Source organism: Balaenoptera borealis, assembly GCF_965194805.1.
Source record: "Balaenoptera borealis genome assembly, chromosome: 18".
Taxonomy (NCBI): Eukaryota; Metazoa; Chordata; class Mammalia; order Artiodactyla; family Balaenopteridae; genus Balaenoptera; species Balaenoptera borealis.
Window position 1 is genome coordinate 2,102,333 of NC_138877.1, and position 19,578 is coordinate 2,121,910.

Here is a 19,578-nt window from a genome sequence, read left to right on the forward strand (position 1 = left end):
ATCTGGAGCCTGTGCTCCGCAACAAGAGAGGCCGCGACACTGAGAGGCCCGCGCACCGCGATGAAGAGTGGCCCCCACTCGCCGCAACTGGAGAAAGCCCTCACACAGAAACGAAGACCCAACACTGCCAAAAATAAATAAATAAAATAAAATAAAGAATTATTAAAAAAAAAAAAAAAAAAAAAAAGGCCAGGTAAGTGCCCATCTGGTCGCAGCAGCAGCTGGTGTGTGCCTGCAGCAGAAATCACTAATGCCAGCTAAGTACTGGAGCAGGAGATGAATAAGACTGTTTCTGCATACTTAAAGCATGTGCTTTGCAGAAATCATTTGTTAAGTCTTAACAGTTTATGTTGCCAAAATAAACAGACTGGTAACATATCTTAAGAGGAACAGCATCCTCTGACCCCACCGCTCAGAAGGAAGCAGCAGGGCATTTCTAAGAACTCTCTCTGTTGTTCCTTAGCACATATACAATGCATGCTTATCATGGTTTAATCATTCAGATACAGGAAAGTACAAATAAAATGGAAAAGCCTTATAAGCCTTTTACTATTGGAAGAGCATTCCATAATTCCTCCCATAGAGCCCTGATATTAGACAAAACAGAAGATCACAGCAGACCATCAGAGCCCCTACTCACTGGATGGTGATTTAATATAAGAACTGCAAATTTGTACAGGGCCTCTGTTCCACTTGGAAACCAATACAAGTAACTCATCAGGCAAAGTGTGAGAAATTTGGCTGATGACAATTGGCAGCTAAATCTTTCAGTCTAATCACAGAGAACTGAAACCCAGCTGAGTGGTTTTTCCTAATACCTTGGCCCTGCTCCACAGCCCCTCTGGCCAAGACCCAGCCGCCAAGCCGGAGCACGTGCCCCAAGATGACGAGGGCCCAAGCCAGACACTCTGCTCGTGCCTGGGGTGTCTCGGGCCTGCTGCCAGGAGGGCTTCGGAGAGGGGCGCAGAGCTTAGGAGGCTACTTGACTCCACTTTCCCCCGTTTGGGAAGAGGGTGGAGAAGGTAACCAACATGCTATCAGCACTGACACGTCAACGCCCATAATTAACCCGCGAGTGTACTGGGGATGAACCTGCAGCTCTTCAGCCGCAGAAAGAAATCTGCTTTTGCGTCTGGTGACTGTTTGGACATACAGAAGCAGCAGTTCATTTTGTCTCTGGACATGCTGGCAAATGAAGCTTGGGAAAGACAACTTTCAGTAGGTGGATCTGCTCCGCCTTTTAACAATGATGTGAACTTCAGATTAAAATCTAACATTACTGTACGATTCCAACTATACGACATTTTGGAAAAGGCCAAACTATGGAGACAATAAAAGGATCCGTGGTTGCCAGGGGCTGGGTGGGGGCGTGAAGAGCAGAGCTCGGGGGATTTTCAGGGCAGTGACACTAGCCTGCATGAGGCTGTAACGGTGGCTACACATCCCTGAACATCTGTCCAAACCCACAGAGTGTACAACACCAAGAGTGAACTCTGATGTAGACCATGGGCTCGGGATGATGACGGCGTCAGTGCAGGTTCATCCGCTGTAACACATGCACTCCCTGGTAGGGATGCTGATGGTGGGGGGCTGGGTGTACTGGGGCAGGGGCGGCAACTCTGTATTTTCACTCAATTTTGCTGTGAATCTAAAACTGCTCTAAAAAAATTAAATGTGTGCATGTGTCCCTAACGTTAGATACTGTAAAAGTATACATGATAAATCCTGTGCTAGAGTAGTGCTAATATCTGTTATGCTGCTGTTAGCTTTTTTTCTACAAACAGCAAATAACCAACGTGACAACTCCAAATCATTTCCATGAAATTGGAAAGCTCTTTCTTTGACCACGAGTGCTATCTTCATATGTAAACATAAGTTACCTGAGTCAGTTAAGAAAAGCATTATGATTCATAGGGACTTCCCTGGTGGTGCAGTGGTTAAGAGTCCGCCTGCCAATGCAGGGGACACAGGTTCGAGCCCTGGTCCGGGAAGATCCCACATGCTGTGGAGCAACTATGTCCGTGTGCCACAACTATGGAGCCTGAGCTCTAGAGCCCGCAAGCCACAACTACTGAGCCCACGAGCCACAACTACTGAAGCCCGTGCGCCTAGAGCCCGTACTCCGCAACAAGAGAAGCCACCGCAATGAGAAGCCCGCGCACCGCAACAAAGAGTAGCCCCCGCTCGCCGCAACTAGAGAAAGCCCGCGTGCAGCAACGAGGACTCAACACAGCCAAAACATAATAATAATAAATTAATTTATTTACTAACAAAAAAGAAAAGCATTATGATTCATAGACATAAAAATTGCAGTAAGGTGGGTGTGGGCCATTAGCTCTCACATGGAATGTTTCATTTCTGAGGAATAACCCTGTTTAACTCTGTGTTCCCTATTTAGAGCCTGGGGCTGCTCTACTGCTCTCATAAGGACTTGGGAACGAAAGCAAACTGAACAGTCAGTCAGAGGCCGCAGAGGGTGGGAAAGGAGCCAACAGCACCAGCCAGGGGTTCCCTGGCAGTGCTCATTTGCAAACATGATACAAAATCAACTAGCAGAAATAAGTCTGCACAACATAAACCGTGCTTATAACAACAGAGGGGGAAACTCCAAGTAAATGAAGGGGGAAAAGGTCCTATCAATATACTGTTTCTTAATCTGCACGGCTGGCACACAGTTGTTCATTTAATTATTCTTTACAAATGTTTATATATATATAAAGCTTTTACTTTACGTGAACAGAATACTTCACAGTAAGTTTAAAATTTGCAGGCATTGCCATAACCCCCAAGTCCAATGACAGGTCAAATGATACATGCACTGCACGGTGTAAAACAGTAAGAAGGGCGTATAAAAGATTAAAGTCTGAATTGAAATAGTTTATGCTGCTACTCATCCGCTATCAGTACTCTTTCCTAGTGTAGCATCATCACATAAAGCAACGACGGCGACACAGAGAAAAACCGCGGAGATGTCACAGACAGAGCATCGTGAGCTCTCCATTTGAAAAAGAACTTAGAAGTCTTCGAATGTCAAATGCAAAAGAAATCAATTCATTCTCTCAGTTTTTTCCCCTAGCCGGTCCTTCCAGCACAGAATTAATTTGACTCCAGACTACCTATGCAGCTGACAGTATTCCTGGCTTCTGCAATCCCCCAAGAGAAACTGATTTAGTGGACAAGCACAGCAGCTGTTAGAAGAATCCTATAAATAGATCACTTAAAAAAAAAATCGACTCCCCACAAAAACACCAAGAGTCCGAGGTGTAATTTTCAGAGAGTTTTTACATGTTACACTCCTAGATTAACCTAACTTTTTCCTTTTGGAAACATATATGTATTTCCAAATTCTTAATGCTAAAGAACCTATATTCATCAAACACAGTCCCTGGCACATGGTAGGTGATGGGTAAATATTCACGGAACTGAACTGACCCAGCAGTACTCCCAACGGGCCGGCACTGCTGGGCCTCACCTGCCTTCCCTGAGGTAGGAGGGCCATCTCTTCTTCCACCTCATTCTAGCGTCCATTTTCAAAACCCTGGCCCATTAGATCTGGTTATGTCTCTAATGCTAGTCTTGTAAGCAATACAAAGGTTACTATATGGAACCACAGTTATAACAATAAATAAGCTTTAATCTAAATCCACTACATTCTATCTCAAGCGCAAGAATTCTGTAAAACAAACACTGGTTCTGTGCTAGGACTGGAAGCAGATTGAAAAACCAGGGCTGACTCACATACAAGTTAGGAAACACTGCACGGCAAAATTACGATCCAACCAGGATTAAATGAAACATGGAAATTATTTTAAGGATTTCTTTTAGTAAGAATCTGTATTTAAGTTGTAATAGTAACCAATTTTCTTTCAAATATCCCGAAAAGAGGTAAAGCCACGGTTAGGATTAAAAAGCAGCACACTTTAAATGTGCGAGGCTACTCATGCATCTCATTTAATTCTTCTCCGGTCAACAAGCAGAGGAAATGAGTGCACACAGCGCAGCTGGACAGCTGTCTCGCCCTCTGGACTATCATCCATTCATTCCTCCCCGGCCAGCAGAATGCTGGGTAGGGCAGTTGGCACGGCTTCTCAAGCCATCCCCTCCCCCGGGGTTACGGTGCAGGGTCGGCCACACATTTGTGTTGTACTGACATCACCATTCCAGACAGTAACTTATTCCCTCTTATCCCTGAAATACCCCCGAATTCCTGCTTCCCACCTCTCCATTTGTAACTTGGTTTCAATGCATTTCTTTCACCACACCTCCTCTCCACAGAGAAATTATCCATCAAGCTGGAGAAACTAGATTTTGAGTTAAGAATGCTAAACTTTAAATGCACTCACTCACCTAAGGAACTGCAAAATTATTTTACTGCATTACATTCTATAATGGACTTCCCAACAACTTTATCAAGATTCGTCTTCTTCCACCTTGTCCTGCTGGTCTTGAGGTTAGGGAACAAATGTACTAAAATTAAATGTGAAGTTCTTCCTTTGTAAAGTTTACTACCATCACCTCCCACCTCCCTTACATATCCAACCCACAGCCCCCATGCGCACGTACACACACACACACACACACACACACACACACTTCAAAGTTTAAGGACCGTGATGCTTGCTCTGTTCAGTTAACATGTTATGTGGCTTCTGGCTGATGAACCTACTGGGGGCTGAACTTAACCGACAAAAGAAACCAAGAAACAAATGAGAGTCTAGAGTTCAAGCCATATTCTCTTCAAATTTCACTGAATCAATTCAGATGCATATACTAGTATTATAAATATTTTATAAAATAGTTGACATAATAATATGAACAATTATTTTGTTAGGATTTTAATTTTTAAGGCAATAATTTCATCTTATAATCCATCTCACCTCTCCAGTCTAGCAATAGACAAAAATTTGATTTCTCGGGTGCAATGAAAAAATTCTTGGCTTCAGGAAGCCTCAAGTAACACCAAGAAATTTTAACAGCCAACAGAATAAAGTGGCTGAAGACTGGAGTTGCTCTTTCTGAGCAGAGACTTTTAGTTCACTGCAAGTTGAGGACAGTCATAAATAACAGCCTCTCTTCATACACACGCTACAGCCACCAAACAAGGACATAGTTCAAGAATACATGTTAGTATCAAGAATTTTTCTTCCCATGAAGTTGCTTTGTTTTTCTTCTTGCTACAGCAACATAATCACCATCTAAGACATGAGTTCCTAAAACAAGAGACAATCTATATGTATTCCTAAATAAATATAGTTCTGAAAAAATACCACAGTAAAACAAAAGTGTATTGCTGGGTACCATAATGTTCATTGCAGCACTATTTACAATAGGCAGGACATGGAAGCAACCTAAGTGGCCATCGACAGATGAATGGATAAAGAAGATGTGGCACATATATACAATGGAATATTACTCAGCCATAAAAAGAAACGAAATTGAGTTATTTGTAGTGAGGTGGATGGACCTAGAGTCTGTCATACAGAGTGAAGTAAGTCAGAAAGAGAAAAACAAATACCGTATGCTAACGCATATATATGGAATCTTTAAAAAAAAATCGTTCTGATGAACCTAGGCGCAGGACAGGAATAAAGACGCAGACGTAGAGGTTGGATTTGAGGACATGGGGAGGGGGAAGGGTAAGCTGGGACGAAGTGAGAGAGTGGCATGGACATATATACACTACCAAATGTAAAATCGATAGCTAGTGGGAAGCAGCCACATAGCACAGGGAGATCAGCTCGGTGCTCTGTGACCACCTAGAGGGGTGGGATAGGGAGGGTGGGAGGGAGACACAGAGGGAGGAGATATGGGGATGTATGTATATGTATAGCTGATTCACTTTGTTATAAAGCAGAAGTTAACACACCATTGTAAAGCAATTATACTTGAATAAAGATGTTAATAAATAAATACATTTTAAAAATTAAAAAATAAAAATAAAACCTTCCTTCCTGAGCACAACTGAAAAAAAAAAAGTGTATTGCTGAATCTGTTTTCCTATTGGGAAAAGAAACTCTTTCAATATTAAAGACAAACAAAACATTTCACAAGATTAAAATTGTTTTTAAAAACCTAATATTAAAATTATTGATTTGGGGCTTTCCTGATGGCACAGTGGTTAAGAATCTGCCTGCCAATGCAGGGGACACAGGTTCGAGCCCTGGTCCGGGAAGATCCCACATGCCACGGAGCAACCAAGCCCATGTGCCACAACTACTGAGCCTGCGTGCTGCAACTACTGAAGCCCATGCTCTGCCACAAGAGAAGCCACTGCAATGAGAAGCCCACGCACAGCAACAAAGACCCAACACAGCCAAAAATAAATAAATAAATAAATCTGTATTTTAAAAACGAGATATAATTTGAGAGCAAATCACAAAAAACAACATTTTTTAAAATAAACAAATAAATAAAATTACTGATTTGCACGAAACAACAAAACTCAAGAACTGGTCTTACTCATAGGACAGTACACATAATACAGGCTGTTAGTAAAGCCCATTATAAAGGTTCATTTGTATCATTATAATTCCACATTTTATTGTGCACACCGTAGGGGCACTTTCACATTGTTAATCCACCCCACAAAACATCAGAAGAGACCAGTATCCTAACTACACCCCAAGGAAACATGCTCACAGAAGGTGAAGCAACCTGCCCAAGGCCCTGCAGCTGAGGACTATTTCCGGCTCACGCCGCAGTGTCTCCCTCAAAAGTTCACGATCTTTCTCACCACGCTGACTCCCCAAAGCAGTTTTTTTTAATATGCCTCAACTTTCTGATTTTTACGTATAAGCTCATTTCTTTATACCTTTTGCCATCTCAGGTCAACAACTATGTGTTGTGCACGAGGTGCCCTGGCCTGCGGCCCAGAAGCTCCACCGCAGCCGGGCTGGGTCTGGGCTGGGTCTGTCCGTGCACCTCGCAGCCCGCCGCCCACTCCCCAGGCCCCGCCCCCAGGTCACACAGACAAAATGAAAACCCCGCGTGGCTGAGATACATTTAGGATTCGCTTAGTCTTCTGGTAACTCATCGTGCAGGGACCCCCGTTAGCCCTCAACTTCACCAACCCTCGCCAATCTGGCTGCTATGAGTCATGCAAAAGCATCAGACAAATCTATTCCCTCTGCCTTTTTCAATGGGTAACCAATTGTTTCTAACACCATTTTTTAAACGCCATGGACAGATTAAACGAAATCGACCGATTAAAAGAAAGGAAAAGAAATAGCTCTTTTCCTGAATGAAGCCCATTAAGTACAGTGCATGCCTCCCTGTGAAGCACAATTAAACATCTACTCTCTGAAAGCGCATCCAGGCTCCCTGTGTCCCAACACTTCTAGGTCAAACCTCGGCAGAAAAATTGTTTTCCAAGTTGTTAGTCCCCTAGGCAAAATAAATAAATTCTAAACCTCAAATCTGCAAGCCAAGAATGTTACAAATCTTCCAGCAATTCCTCTAGAAGGACCCTTAACCCACAAACAAACTATAATAAAAGGCAGCTGTGTTTCTAAACATGTGATCAACGTGCTGTTTAACCAAGGGGGAGGGGTGGGGGAAAGGGGGATGTTACGTGAAACCCAAGTGATTCAGAATTTGTGATCATTTGAAAAGAGTTTGAGTACAGCTTAAATACTTAAAATTTCCCTCTATTTTCCATGCTTAGTACATAATTTTTCTCCCTACAAATTCAGACCTCACATATGAGGCCCGTAAACTTCTATTCCTCCATGACCTACACTTTCCAACACATAAATAACTTCCTGGCCTGGTTCCTTTCCCGTCAAACCACTGGGGCACCCACTGTTGTGAACACAGTCATTCCCTAGTTCTTCGTGCTCTGACACCTCTGAAGGGGCACAAATCACTCCCACACGTGTTGCCAAACCCCCAACAAAACAACCATTAGGACTTAACGTGAAATTCTATCAGAGGTCTACAAATATTCTTTTTACCCTTACAATCTTTGAAAAGGATCTACGTTTCATTAAAAAAGAAAAATTAGTTTCAACAATTTAATAACTACTTGGTAGGGAAAAAATCAATTACTTCCCAAGATTAACGTAGTTATTCCCAGTAACTGTTAACAAACACAGCTGTGTTGTCAAGGAGTTTAGTACGAGTTTTCCAAATTAAATATAACATGTGGAAGATAAGCATTTAAAAATCTGTACCAAAAAACATCTTTACTACAGTAATTGGTCTTAATTTTAATGCAAATTAAAATTTACCAAGATATATTATTAAAACCATAGCACCAAAAAAAAAAAAATTAATCAAAATAAGCAGGGTTACAATTATTTGAACCAAATTATATTTACATAATTTCCAGATAAGCCCAAGACTTTTAAATTCTCAAAAAACACTTAAAATTATACACAATCACAACCATACCATAAAGTTCCTAGCACCCCTTGAACTTAAAGAGTTTATTATTAAAATGGCTTTCAACATAGTTTTTAATAAAAACATTTCATTCCATTTCCTACTTTCAGGTACTAAATTATCTCAACTTAAAATCTTGAGACCAGGGACTTCCCTGGTGGCGCAGTGGTTAAGGATCCGCCTGCCAATGCAGGGGACACGGGTTCGAGCCCTGGTCCAGGAAGATCCCACATGCTGCAGAGCAACTAAGCCCGTGTGCCACAACTACTGAGCCTGCGCTCTAGAGCCCTCAAGCCACAACTACTGAGCCCGCACGCCTACAGCCTGTGCTCCGCAACAAGAGAAGCCACCGCAATGGGAAGCCCGCGCACCGCAACAAAGAGCAGCCCCCGCTGGCCGCAACTAGAGAAAGCCCGTGCGCAGCAACGAAGACCCAACGCAGCCAAAATTAAAAAAATAAAATAAAATAAAATAAAATCTTGAGACAAATAAAATTTAGTCTACTAAAGTGATTTTACACAAATTTTTAAGAAGTCATGTTCCCGAGCACAGATGGCCAAATGATTTGCACATATAAACAAACACGCACTCCTTTAAAACAATCAGTGGCCATGAGAGACGCTTCAGAGGCAGAGCAGGTCCCCCTGCGAGACCTCGCGGTTCGGTCAGAGCCACTCACCACCTCCTCCAGTGCAGCACTGCGCCCGAAAGAGCACGTGAGGTGCGTCAGGCAGCTCACAAAGGACGAGAAGAGCTCGCGTGGAATGGCGGTGAGGACGTTGCGAGGGAACACGGTTATCAGGTTGCTGACGATGCTGGAGATCCCCACGGCTTCAGAATCTTCTATCTCAATTCTACAACCCAAGGCATGAGCGTCAGCGTTAAGCGGAGCAGAGGTACCTCGTTTCCAAACATGCACCCATTCATTTTCAAAGGCACGTCTCTGTGTACTCATTTCAACTGACACGTATAGCTCTACTCTAAAATGTAAAAGCGGGGGAATCGCTAGTTTCTTTTTTCCTCCACTGTGAATCATGAAGAAGAACTGAAGCTCCTTTTTGGCTCTAAGGGCCAGGATACCTACCCATTGATGGTATTCAGTAAGCCCTCAATGAAGTGTGCGAGGTAATCCACTTGGGACCCCTCGTCGGGGAAGACGGGCCCGTGCAGAGAAGCTAGCTGGGCGAGGCACTGCAGGGAGTCCTGGGCCATGTCGGAATCTTCTCTGATTTTCCGATGGACCTGTCAGAAAGAATCGCTAATCCATAAACATAAATTCTTCTTTTGTGAGGGTCACGCGTCTATCGTGCCAAACGAGGTGAGAGGAAAAGTCACTGTAGCCGAGCATTTCTAGAAAACTAATTCCCGAGTTAAAGTAAATTTGGAAATTGTCCCGCAGTCCATTTTATGTTATAGGCCATGATTTTAAACATACCAATTAATTGTCAGTGGAGAGCTACCTACATTTTGAAAACTGAACTGTCTCCGGCGTGTTATGACAAAGAGAGAAACAGATGCCGGCCAGTCAGACATACTGCTTCTTCTAAAAACAGCAGCAACGACAGTCATCTGTATTATGCTAACTATGCCTCGCTGCAGCTTCTTGCTAAAGTTAGCAAAGTTCGGGCAAGAGCATATAGATGCTGCTTCGCTGGAAGCAGACAGTTACACACTCGCAAAACCAACATGCCCCTCAATCCCTAGAAATTCATTCATTCAAACAATGTATTAACATGGTCTTTCATCAACTCTGATACTGCCTACAATTTATTTGAATCTCATTTTATCCTATATCACTGATATTAATAAATTTTTTAAATGTTTAAATTTTACTTAAATTATATTTAAATTCACCTTAAACCTCATGTAGAATTTATTTCAATGCTGCAATACTGAGGTGAAACACCTGGCATACAGTGTTCCGATGAAGGAAACACTCCCAAAATACTGCTCCCCAATTTTACAGTGTCATTAATATTCTCAGACTTACATAATTAAAACAGCCAGGGAAAATATTTTTAGCAGAAAAATCACAGGTAATTGTTTATCTTAATCCACCACATTTACTGTGGCCACTTTCTACTTTCCACAAGGATTTGACTTTTCCAGCCCCTCTTTCCCTACACAAATCTCTGTGCTTTCTGAGTGTCACACAATTTAAACATTTATTCTCTGTGTCAGGTAATTTCACTCTGACTCTGCAAATCATTTATAAATTACTTGAAGTTAGGATGTTTCCCAACTATTCACTGGTACAGTGCGGGGACACAGTGAACACTCATAAACCCTTAATTCACTGGTTGATTCCATTAATCTTTAATTCCTGAACTTCTTAAGGTTCTAAGAAATTTAAAATATTAAAAACTCGCTGTTAAGTTACAAAGTTAATTCATCTACTGACATGCTAAAAGGGGTTTAGAAAAGGGGTTGTCAAACCACAGCCCACAGGCCAGACCTGGCCTCCTGCCTGCTTTTGTGTGGCCTGTGAGATAAGAATGGTTTTTACCTTTTTATGTGGTTGGGAAAAACAAAACCAAAGAATAATATTTCAAGACATGTGAAAATTATACAAAATTCACGTTTTAACAGCCGTCAGTGAAGTTTTGCTGTAACTGCTTGTACTGGGAGGGCAGAGCTGAAGCTGCCTCGGAGAACTAATGACCTGCAAAGCCTAATATTCTACCCGGCCAATCCCTGGTCTAGAACAACACAAGGGTTTTTCAAAATACATTCTAAGTTTTATATATAGTAAATTTAAAGTACAATCACAAATCCATATATCCATTCTATTCAAGAACTTCTGAACACAACTTATTCTGAAGTTCCTTATCTGAAAACTGTAACTACATTTCTGTCACCATGTTTTTTTAACCTTATCAACATTTAAACATGACAGAGACAACGCAACCTGGGACCAGAGAGGGCTGCTTCTCCACCCACACAGCCAAATGGTCGCTCGATCCTGGTCCAGACATGAGGAAGCAAAAGGAATAGCCAACATGGATTATGTAATTAAATAAAATAAAAATAAGAAACTGTCCTCAGAGCCTGACTTTACTGGGCATACTTATGTTTCCTAAAATATGAACCACATAAAACACATGATAAATCAATGGTTGATTCTTATATAACATGGTAGATTCTTGCTCTTCTTCCATTACAAACGAATTCTACCATATCTGAACTATGTTACACAAATTAAAACCTGAATTCACCACCTGAATAGGGAAAAGCAGAGGGATAAAGAAAAGCAACGTCTAGCGGAAGACGCAGGGAGGTGACTGGAGGAGCAAGACAAGAAATACGGACCAGGAACAAAGAACAGTACGTTAGTAAGACGCTGAGTCTACGGGAACACACTGAACCCGAGACGTCTTCGGGCATCCAAGTTACAGGGCCCAGCACGGGGATTACGAGGCTCTGGGACACAGGAGCAGCCCGTGCTGAATACAGACGAGGAGTCCTTGGTGCAGAAGTGGCGCTCGGTGAGCTACGAGTGGAAAAAGAAGCCCAAGGAACATGTACACAGTCAGCAAAGCTGAGAACTGAGATAGGAACACCAGTATTTATCCAACGAGCAGAGTAAGAAGAGACCATAAATGAGATCAGGAAGAATATGTCAAAAAGGAAAGACTAAGGAGAGTGGTTTCTCCAACACCTAATGGAAAAAAGAAAACTGGAGAAGTTTGTCAACTTGCAGGGGGCAGAAGGCCATCTAAGGTCTCCTGAACCCAGACGGGTCACATCTGGGTCTCGAGGCCACGACATAGTACACGTAAGTGCAGCGATTCAAATCTAGAGAAAAAGTGACATGCAGTGGAAAACTGCTTCAAATAGGCAATGAATTCACATAATTGAAAATAAACTTAAAAAAAAAAAACTGAAATAAAAAGATTAGTCACTGACATTTTTCTAACAAATAACAAAACTAAAATTGTTCATAAAGTGCGTACATGAAAGTAACAGGCCACAAACACAAAACTGTTAAAATAACAAGGTGAAAGGGGTTAACTTTCAGATGCAGAAGTTATTTGCATGTGGGGCTCACAGCTGACAGGAGCAGCTGTCTACTGCGTCCAGACAGCTGTTCCGACAGGGGAGCTGTTGCCAGTACTGCCAGCAAGTTTTTCACCTTTTCAAAAACTGCTGGAACGGGATCCAATTTCAGTCAAATGAACAACACAGAGAACTGAACTTGGATACGCATCAAAACAATTTCTGCCAGAGTCAGGCAACAGAATGTTAAAATGTAGTTACAATTATCTTTGATACTGATAACATTTTTAGCCATCATTTCTCCGATTTAAAGAAGAAAATGCAAGGTAATACTCAGTCTGAACATTTCTATAGAAAAATATTTTTATGTACACCTCGGGGTGAAATTTGTAAGGCTAGTGAATAGTACCTTTAAAACACATGAAAAGGTAAACTATAATTAATGGTTGGGCTTTAGCAAAATAGCTTTCTTTTTTCTTTTTAATTGGTCTTTATTTGGACTTTTGCCCCAGTCATTATACCTAACTTGTATGCTTGCCCTACGTCTGCAAGCCTGTATCCAAAACACACACACATACTACACACACACACACACACACACACACACACACACACACCCCACGTATTTTCCATATTTTCCCCAGCTTTTGACTATTACATTGGGGGGCCCTCTTGGGCAAACATGGGAGCACACTTCTAACTTCTTGATATTTAGTAAACAATAAACAGGACTACTGAAAGTTACAGCTGAAATAAACTGTTATTCAGTAACACTAACTTAACCCATGGCTGCTAATCAGTACACAAAAAGTGTACTGCTCTAGAACAGCACTTCTCAAAGTGTGGCCCAGGGATCCCCAAAGGTTCCTGAGACCCTGTCAGGTTGTCTGTAAGGTCAAAACTACTCTCATAATACCACTAAGGCAGTGTTTGCCTTTTCCATTCCTACCGTCACACACCCACGTTCTACGTGACTGTAACACTGCAACGGGGTGGACGCAGCAGCAGAGGAGAGGGCCTGGCTGTCTTCTGTGACGCCAGACATTGGAGAGGTCTGAAAAACTGTCAACAGTGCCACTCTTCTCACGAAACTTCTTGTCTGCTTGTTTTAAAAGACAGAGCTATTTGTTCACTGAAATGTTATTTATGTTAATATGCGGTGGTTTGGTATTGCTATTTCTAAGTGAATTAATAAATTATTTTTTAAAGTTCTCAGTTTGAATTTTTAACGTGGTAAACACTAACAGCTATAACCCACATAAACAAAAGCCCTTCGGGGTCCTCGATGATTTTTAAGATTGTAAAGAGGTCCTGAGACCAAAAAGCTTGAGCTCTACGACGTTAAACCCTTCATAATTATATAACATTTTAATAAATCAGCAAAAACATTTCTATATAATCTTTGTTTAAGCAAATATACTGATCAGGAGAGAAGGCTATGGAGGAGAAAAGCAATCTGTCTTGATTTACTTAAAAAAAATACAAAAGCACGCATTCTTCCCGCGGCACTTTTCTGTGGCTTCCCTGTGGCGAGGGAGAGCAGGACTTACGGTAAAGAAAAGCTCCATGACCCTGCTGTCCAGAAGGGCCTCCCGCCAGGACTCCGTGGGCTTCAGGAGCACATTTTGCGAAGACTCAAACATGGCTATATAATGTCTGCCCAGTTAGCTGGGGTCAAGGTCAACCACAATAACATTCCGACTTTGTCTAAAATGTAAGTATATCCTAAATATAACAGAGCCATCCAGAAAGAATGTAATGGAAACAGTTTAAGCCTCTTCACATATGCTACATAATTCACGCCTGAAGCTAAGGAATAAAAGGCATTAAGTGCTGAAAAAAGAATGCTAGAGGAATGTAGATAACAGTTTCATCATAATTATATGTCATGCTGCAGGGGTACATAAAGTCTGAGCGCAGGTGATCTGAGTGGTGGCAACAGGAGGAGAAACACTAACGCAAAACAGATGCCAAATCACATGCAAGAAAAGAACCAATTTCTACATGTTGATCCCATCATGTCCCTCAATATCTTACAGCAGCTAAAACCACTTATACAAAATGTGAGTCTCGTACAGTCTAATTGGAAAAATAGCATCTTCCCAAAAGAAATACATTTACTGGGAAACAAAAAAGAGACCAGGAAGAGCAAATACACATCCTACCAAAGAAGAAGAACTTCCAAACATCAGAGTATCCGACTCCACACAAAGACAATTATCACTTTACATAAAACTCTATCCCAGGCTAAAAAGCAACGCTTATGATGTTCAGGTGTTCACTGTCAAGCTGCTTCAAACAGAACACCGTCTTTACCACACAGAGTAACCATAAAATACACCTGCAGGTGTTTGTGAACATAACTCATTCAAGGACACGGACATGGTGACTGAGGTTTCAGGAAAGGAGAAAGCTGTCTGGGCACAGACGGCGTTACACCCCTTCCACGCTCATCAAATGCCCAACAGAAATACATCAGCTAGACCAGGGGTCCCCAACCCCCCGGCCGAGGACCGGCATCAGCCCCGCGGCCTGTTAGGAACCGGGCCGCACGGCAGGAGGTGAGCGGCGGGCGAGCACGTGAAGTTTCATCTGCCATCCCCCATCACCACCACCACCACCCCCCTCCCTCCGTTGCTCGCATCACCGCCTGAAACACGCCCCCGGGCCCACCCGTGGAAAAACCGTCTTCCACAAAGCCGGTCCCCGGTGCCAAAAAGGTTGGGGACCCCTGAGCTAGACCATTCTCATCACCCAATGAGAAATTTCAACAAGTTATCCAAACTATGGTTTGCAAAAATTAGATGTAAGTTCAAATTCTACACGTCCATTAAAGCCCAAATCATTAACAGAGAAAATTAAAGGCAACGCTATGGAAGTTTTTAAAAAAGATTTTTGTTTAACCCCCTTTTAAAATATCTAATATTATTTTGTGTCTGAAGAGCAAAAGGGGCACCAAGAGTTCTTTCAGAAAAGAAGCCACTGCTTGTTTCTGAAGAATCACTCCAGAAATGTTCTATGACTCCACTTAACTGCTGAATAAAAGTGAAACTCAAACCAGGTTCCTTTAAATCTCACTTTCCTCTTCCTCTGTCTGCCCCCTTGTGGAGGGCAGGGAGAATTGGGGCCAAAAGGAAGGAGCTGCCGGACTCTGCAACAGCATCAGCGCGGGGCCTCCTGACCCGGAGCCACCGGTGTGTCCGTAGCTTCTAGAACGACTTCATCTTCTCGCGAGGCACCTAGCTGGTGTGAGGCTGTTAGTACCGGGCTCTCACCCAGAAGACAACACAACAGCTAAACACTAGGTCTTTCCATGTGTTGTCTAAAAACGGGGGCTTGATTATCCTTCAGAGAAACAAACTGAAACGTTGGTGGGTGAAATTATCTGATGTCTGGGATGTGCTTCACAACAATCTGGGGGTGGAAGAGCAGAGAGGAAATAAAACTTACAGCTGGTGAAGCTGGGTATTCTATTTCTGTGCACCTTTGGAATTTTCCACAGTAAGAGTTGGGGCATAAAACAAGGAGGCTCAAGCACATGAAATAAAGCACCTGAGAGTAAGGCGATAAAGTTTTTGTACTTCATAAAAAATATTCCACTTCTTTTCCAGGTTAATTCCCTTAACTTTCAATGTCCTATTTTATCAATGAAAAGGCAATTTTTTGGTATATAAATTGTTCAGTAATGAAAAGTATTTATTAAATACTTATATTGAATACTACGTTGAACAAAGATGCACAAATTATGGCAATCTAGTTACATTTTTTAAGGAGTCGCAATCTGACATTAAAATGGTAATAAACTGTTTATCTGTCAGACACCCAAATCTAACAAACAAAATATGTGTATAATCACTAAACACTTTCCATGAAGAAAATAACAGAATGTCTTAATACTTTATCTGCTCACTAACGGCGTCATGATTTTACTTTTACCTTAGGTGGGATGTGAGACAGAGTCACTGAACCGTAATAAAACGGTCAGGCCACCTGTCCTGGGTCTCGCTGACACAGCCACCTGCGCAGAGCAAATGCACGCAGCCCTCAGGTAAGGAGCAGCGGAGGCCCCTCAGAGGCCCGACACAGAGGAGGGGTGCTGGGGGCGGAAGCAAAGAGTGGTGTTTATGGACTTCGCTAGTCTTGGAAATGTGGAAAAGCTCATTTCAAGTGAGTGAAGAGTCCTGCATCTGACCAAGCCTGCCAGTTACAAAACAGCGAGGGGGTCGTCCAGGTCCTTTAGCAAGTGAGAGTTGATTAATGTCAAAGATTAATAAATATTACAAAAGGAAATGAGACCTAGACCAAGATCTCTTTCCTATCTTTCATTCAATTACAAAATGTGGACACTCCATAAATACTTGTAGATATCAGTTACTTATATTAAGAGGAAACAGAAGGATGTAAGTTTGAGAGAAGCCTTTTTTCCAGCTATGAGATGGAATTAAATGCAATTGCTCACCTAAACATCAGGTGCAAAATAATCCTCAAATCTTTTATTTATTTTTTTTAATCCTGATGTTAGCTTCTCTTGATCTTGGTCGGTTTTAAACACACTATTCCCAGTGCCCAGTCTGTATGGCCAAATGTTCTTAAAAAGCCGACGACCAGCATGGTTTTAGAAGTCATTCCTTACATGTTGCCCACAGCACAAGGAGATCTGAGACTTTAATATCTGACACAATCATAAAACACTTTTCTCCAATAATTATTTTAAACTTCCATGTGAGTTTTGTTTTTAACTCCAAACCTGGAAAGGATCTTTACCTCTGGCATGACATTTGCCTCCTATTAAGAAAGCTCACTGGTAGCGCTCCTGGCGAAGTGGCCACGCTAACTGTTCTCTGCAGAGTTACCCTACAGCACTGCAGACTAACCCACCTTCCCTTTTACCAGCCAGCCTAGCACTGCCACCCAGTACCAGTTGTTCATAATAAGAATGAACACGTGCTCCAGTGTGTACAGTGAGACACAACTGTATGACTCAGTTATAAATAATCTCTCTCTCTCTACGAAAAGAACATGTAATTATCTTCAAAAGCATTTTAATACAAACTTAACATAAAAACAGCAAAAAGAACAGTACAGTAATGAATGGAACAAATTTTTAAGAACAGTGCTATTCAAACAAGAAACACACGTTGTAGTCAGCACACTGAACTGTGAATCTGCTGAAGGTGCTGCCTGTAAAGAGGAGGGAATAAGGGCTCTTCTGTGTTGCCTGAAATACTGTTATTAGGAAGGCGCATGCACTACTTTTCAATTAAAAAAGCTAGTTAGAAGCTTATCACAGTGTGAACAGACTGTCACATGCAGATCTGGACCGTTTCTGCACATTCAATTCAACTTTTAATTTGGTATTACCAATTATTTCTGTATCTATGTATAAGTGACCCAAAAATACCACTTCTCCCCAGATAATTCTTAATGTAGAATACTTTAAAAACAACAAGGAGAAGACCATCACTAAAATTCTAGCACTTCTCCTCTTAAGACAATATTTTTTAAAATGATTTAAAATTTAAATAAAGCAGTATCTCCTCCTTCTTTCCTAGTTTTGCGTCTTCCTTTATTCCTCCTCTTCTCAAAAATCTTTACTTTTTTCAAGTTCTTGTTTAATAACCTATAATTCTCTCCAAGCCTAGACTATGATATACAAATGTTAATCATGTTTCTCTTTTCCTGATATCCAAAAATAACTTTTCCCAAAAAATTGTTCTACAAAGCAATAGTCTCTTAACAGTTTTAATAAAACAGCAGGTTCCTATTTAAAAGTTGCAAAAGTTTCAGTTTACAGAACTACTTTTAACAGCCATAATGTCATAATATCAACATTATATTGCTTTATTTTTTATCCAAATATATTACCAATAAAAGAGAAGTCTGACAATGAAGTGATTATTTACTAATTGATCGTTTATTATATGCTTGTCAGATTTTAGGAGACATATGAGTCACACCAGATTGATACCATTAAATAGCAATCATTTACCAAAATTCAAATCAGATTTTAAACCAAGAATTTTCTGGGGCTATGGCTTTACATATTTTTCTAAAATAAATACTAAACTCAGGTAATTTATATTTTGTATCAGAATCATTCATTTGTGATCAAATAAAATTCAACCCACACGACAGCCACAGAGAGCTGCTTTCAGCCTTTAATAATCCTATGTCTTTTTAAAAATCTGTCATCACATCAACATCACTTCACCTTCCCATGTTTTCACCAACTTCGAGAACCAGGAGCTACCATACAAGGACTCTCCGGTCACTGGACACCGTACAAGCCCGTCTGTGAGCAAGGCTGCAATTCTTAAGTCCGAAAAGCCAGCCTGTCTTCTGAGCTCTGCGCTCTCAGTCCCCTGGAAATCAGTCACAGCTGGAAGTCAACTCAACCGCGCACACACACACTGAAGAATTAACTCTCCGTCTCCTGGCCCTTCTCCCACGGCCATCCTACCGAGCTCTAAAGCTCTCTGCTGGGGAAGCTCACCCGCTCCTGAGAAACCAGAGGCACAGACACGCAGCACCTGCCCTGCCCTGGACACGCCGGCCAGCGCCACACACGCCCGAGGAGCCAGGAGGACAGAGCTCAGCCGCAGCGGCCACGACTGCCACTGGATAAACCCACAAAGTCTTCTGTCCCAACCACACAGTGTGACCTGTAAGTGCGTGCTCTTAACAGAAGGGGGGAGGTCACCTCGGAAACACACCGGGCCTTCGCATGCAAATGAGGCCTAGTCCATCTATGAACACCTTCTGGGTGGGGATCATCTTGTGGTGGTGACCGGCAGTAAAACAACAAACAAGGCACACAACAGCTACAAATTACCCTCAGGCAAACATGGAAAGTCTGAACATCTCCACTGCCTATTCTTACAAGAACTTCACAATACAGGAAGATCTTGTAGCAACAATGGACATTTTACAAAAGGAATACTTTAATTTCCCCATCTTCCCATATTCTTTTTATCCCACCTCATCAGTAAAACAAAATTTCAGAAGCAAGGGGAAGCCCAGCTTTTCTTCTTATATATTTAATCTCTGTCACTACTAATTTTTCTAACAACAAAAACTGCTATTTCTGGCACAGCACGGAACCACTGAGCCCGGTCTCACACAGCACTTAGTCCAAGTAACCAAAGTCCTTTGAAATAAAGGAGAACTGACCTCACCTGAATGTTTTCCAAAGCCTTGCCT

General features: G+C 41.8%; 1 protein-coding gene across 6 annotated transcripts in view; it reads right to left on the reverse strand.

Moving 5' to 3' along the window:
- The window catches only part of XPO4 (exportin 4), a 110,878-nt gene that overhangs the window by 40,765 nt on the left and 50,535 nt on the right, over positions 1-19,578 (reverse strand). For 4 of the 6 annotated variants that reach the window (XR_014236793.1, XM_082364907.1, XM_082364908.1 and 1 more), the window contains 3 exons: positions 13,929-14,041; positions 9,467-9,624; positions 9,062-9,236 (listed from right to left, as the gene is read on the reverse strand). The exons of 1 other annotated variant lie outside the window; for it this stretch is intronic. Coding sequence is in view for 4 of the 5 variants with exons in the window: in XM_082364907.1 (XP_082221033.1) it covers positions 9,062-9,236; positions 9,467-9,624; positions 13,929-14,041 (446 nt within the window). In the remaining variant the exon portion in view is untranslated. The remainder of the gene's footprint in view (positions 1-9,061; positions 9,237-9,466; positions 9,625-13,928; positions 14,042-19,578) is intronic. One more of the 6 variants, XM_082364909.1, reaches the window with a different exon arrangement.